Genomic DNA, 2,500 nt, shown 5'->3' with positions numbered 1-2,500 from the left:
AAGTACACACACATATATATATATTAAAGAGAGAATGTCAACTCAACTATTGACTAGAAGTTTCCAATAATTTAACAGGAGAGTGCCTGCTTGAAGGGCATTGTCAGGGTGTTGAATCAAGCCCTGAAGGTCAGCCAACCCCTTCAGGATGGGGGTGGGTGGTGGTGCTATTGGTGTTATAATGATGCTATAGTGGTCTGTATTAATCTGAGCACCTGCTCTGAGGGGAGGGGGGGGGGGGGGGGGGGGGGGGGGTGGTGTTTCTGCAACAGTGTGAGGCAGTAAGTTGAGGCCCCCATGATCACTGAGGGGGCTTACATCAAATCGACTGCACTCCGAACTACACACACTCCCAGCAGCAGAGGAGAAGTGCAGACTGTAAAACTGAGGCAAGGGGAGTTGGAGTGTGTGTGTGTGTGTGTGTGTGTGTGTGTGTGTGTGTGTGTGTGTGTGTGTGTGTGTTTGAGTGTAGTTGTCTGTGAGTGCGCATGTAATGTATGTGTATATGCGTGTGTATACTGCATGTGTAGGTGAGTGTGCGTGAGACTTACAATTCGGCCTTTTCTGCCAAACCTAGCAGCCGCACCTCATCAAACTGTACAACACCTCCCACCTGCAGGAGTTCCAGCAGCACCTATAGACCAATCAAAGCACAACATAGGGGTCACCTGACCTGAGCTAACCTGTGTATGTGTGTGTGTTTGTGTGTGTGTGTGTGAAAGATACATCTGCGATAAATATCTCTTTTTGTATGTATGCACATACCTGCTGTCTCTCTGTGTGTCTTGAATCATCATCAGAGCTACAGAGAAAATCTAAAACCTGTAGGAGGGAAGAAACAAACCCACACACACACACACACACACACACACACACACACACACACATACACACACACACACACACACACTTCACACTTAATTTCGTGTCACTTTAGAACAACAAAGACACAAGCAGACACAAAACACAGCGGCTGAACTCCGACTGAACTAGCTAAAGAGAGAACACAGAAGCCTCCGGATCCCAGTGTAATTGTTCCTCGCAGGCAGGCCACTGCCGTCGGATGGCTGGGGATCAGGACAAATCAGAGTGGCGCTTTGGTGGTTCTGTTCAGCCGGAGAGCTGTGAGCGGCTGGCACAGTGCGGCGTGGCGGCGCAGTACGACACATCACTGGCACGCGATAATGAGCTCTCGGCAGCGGGGGGAGAGGCAGCCAGACACCTTTAATGTGCCACGGCTATTTTTACGGCATGTGTGATGAGATATACTGTAAAAAAGAGAACAAGCCGTGCCATCATCTGCTCAACAACACCAGCTGTTTTTTTGCCCACATAAGTCACTGCTTTTCTGTTAGAACAAGAGAGCTCAAAAGTTTTGGACTAATTTAAAAGCAGACTTTTTGGGAATGACTCCCTCGGACATTTTGTTTGGCTTTGCTCAGCGTTTAGCAGACATAAAAAAACCGAGTGTCAAGAGAGCACTGATTGGAGATCAGTGAACACTCAGAGGACCAATGAACAAGCTTCCTCAATGCACTGCTCTCTGGACTCTTTTACGGTAAGGTTTTTTTACGTTATGTTTATGTTTTCATGCTGGGCTTGCAGTCTGGTACTGTTTATGCTAACACATCTCTTCCCAGTTCAAACAACATTCATAAAACCCTATAGCTAACATGAAGTTGTTATTGTTGGGGTGGCAATAACTGCTGTGGTCGTAAATAACATACTACTAATGAACTAATGGTTGCCATGGTCACCAGCAATAAATTGCCAGATTTATCTCTCTGCCTCTGCAACAACAAACAACACTCTTAAGCAGCCTTGGCCCATAATCAGTGGCGATTTTAGCCTGAAATTTCTTGGTGGGGCAATTTTGTATGACGTCATGTCATCGTCATAATCATAGAGGTAGCTGATTAGCTGGTAGCTGCCAGTAGGCCTATATAGACCAGTTAGATAAACTATGGGCTACATTTTGAGTGCCAGCAGGGAACAGAAATCCTATTTCAAATACATTTCACATGCTTTAGCGCTCAGCACGGCACAAAGATGTTGCCTATAATACAGCATTAAAGTAAAATGATTGCAACAAATTTAAAAGATTACATAGCTCAAATAACTTGCATAATTTAGTAAGCTTGTGGCACATGTGTGGCATTCAATATGAAGCAAAAGGCACAACTGAAACAGATAACAGCAACAAACATGCTGTCTTTCTGTCATACTGCCCCACCGCTCAATGTTAACTTTGGCCTGTGTGGTTCACGCTCATTGGTGTTTCCATGGTAACAGTGGGGCGGCGTGGGCCTGTGCCCTACAGGAAACCTGAAACGTTGCACAGAGCAAGCACCATTGACATATAAACGTTCATTCATGTCTATGGCAAGCACACAGGCAGAAAAACACACAAATAAAATTACTCCAAAACAAGACTATAATGCTTGTGAGTCAAGGTTATTCAGACAAATATTTACGCTACTTTGCATATAAATATATATAT

General features: G+C 45.0%; 1 protein-coding gene across 1 annotated transcript in view; it reads right to left on the bottom strand.

The window, feature by feature from the left end:
- The window catches only part of vps8 (VPS8 subunit of CORVET complex), a 79,774-nt gene that overhangs the window by 40,096 nt on the left and 37,178 nt on the right, over positions 1-2,500 (bottom strand). Inside the window, exons 29-30 of the mRNA XM_080834632.1 lie at positions 766-822; positions 552-634 (exon numbers count right to left, since the gene is read on the bottom strand). Of these exons, the coding sequence (XP_080690758.1) occupies positions 552-634; positions 766-822 (140 nt within the window). The remainder of the gene's footprint in view (positions 1-551; positions 635-765; positions 823-2,500) is intronic.

Source organism: Sprattus sprattus, assembly GCF_963457725.1.
Source record: "Sprattus sprattus genome assembly, chromosome: 3".
Lineage (NCBI taxonomy): Eukaryota > Metazoa > Chordata > Actinopteri > Clupeiformes > Clupeidae > Sprattus > Sprattus sprattus.
This window is presented reverse-complemented; position numbering and strand designations above follow the sequence as displayed.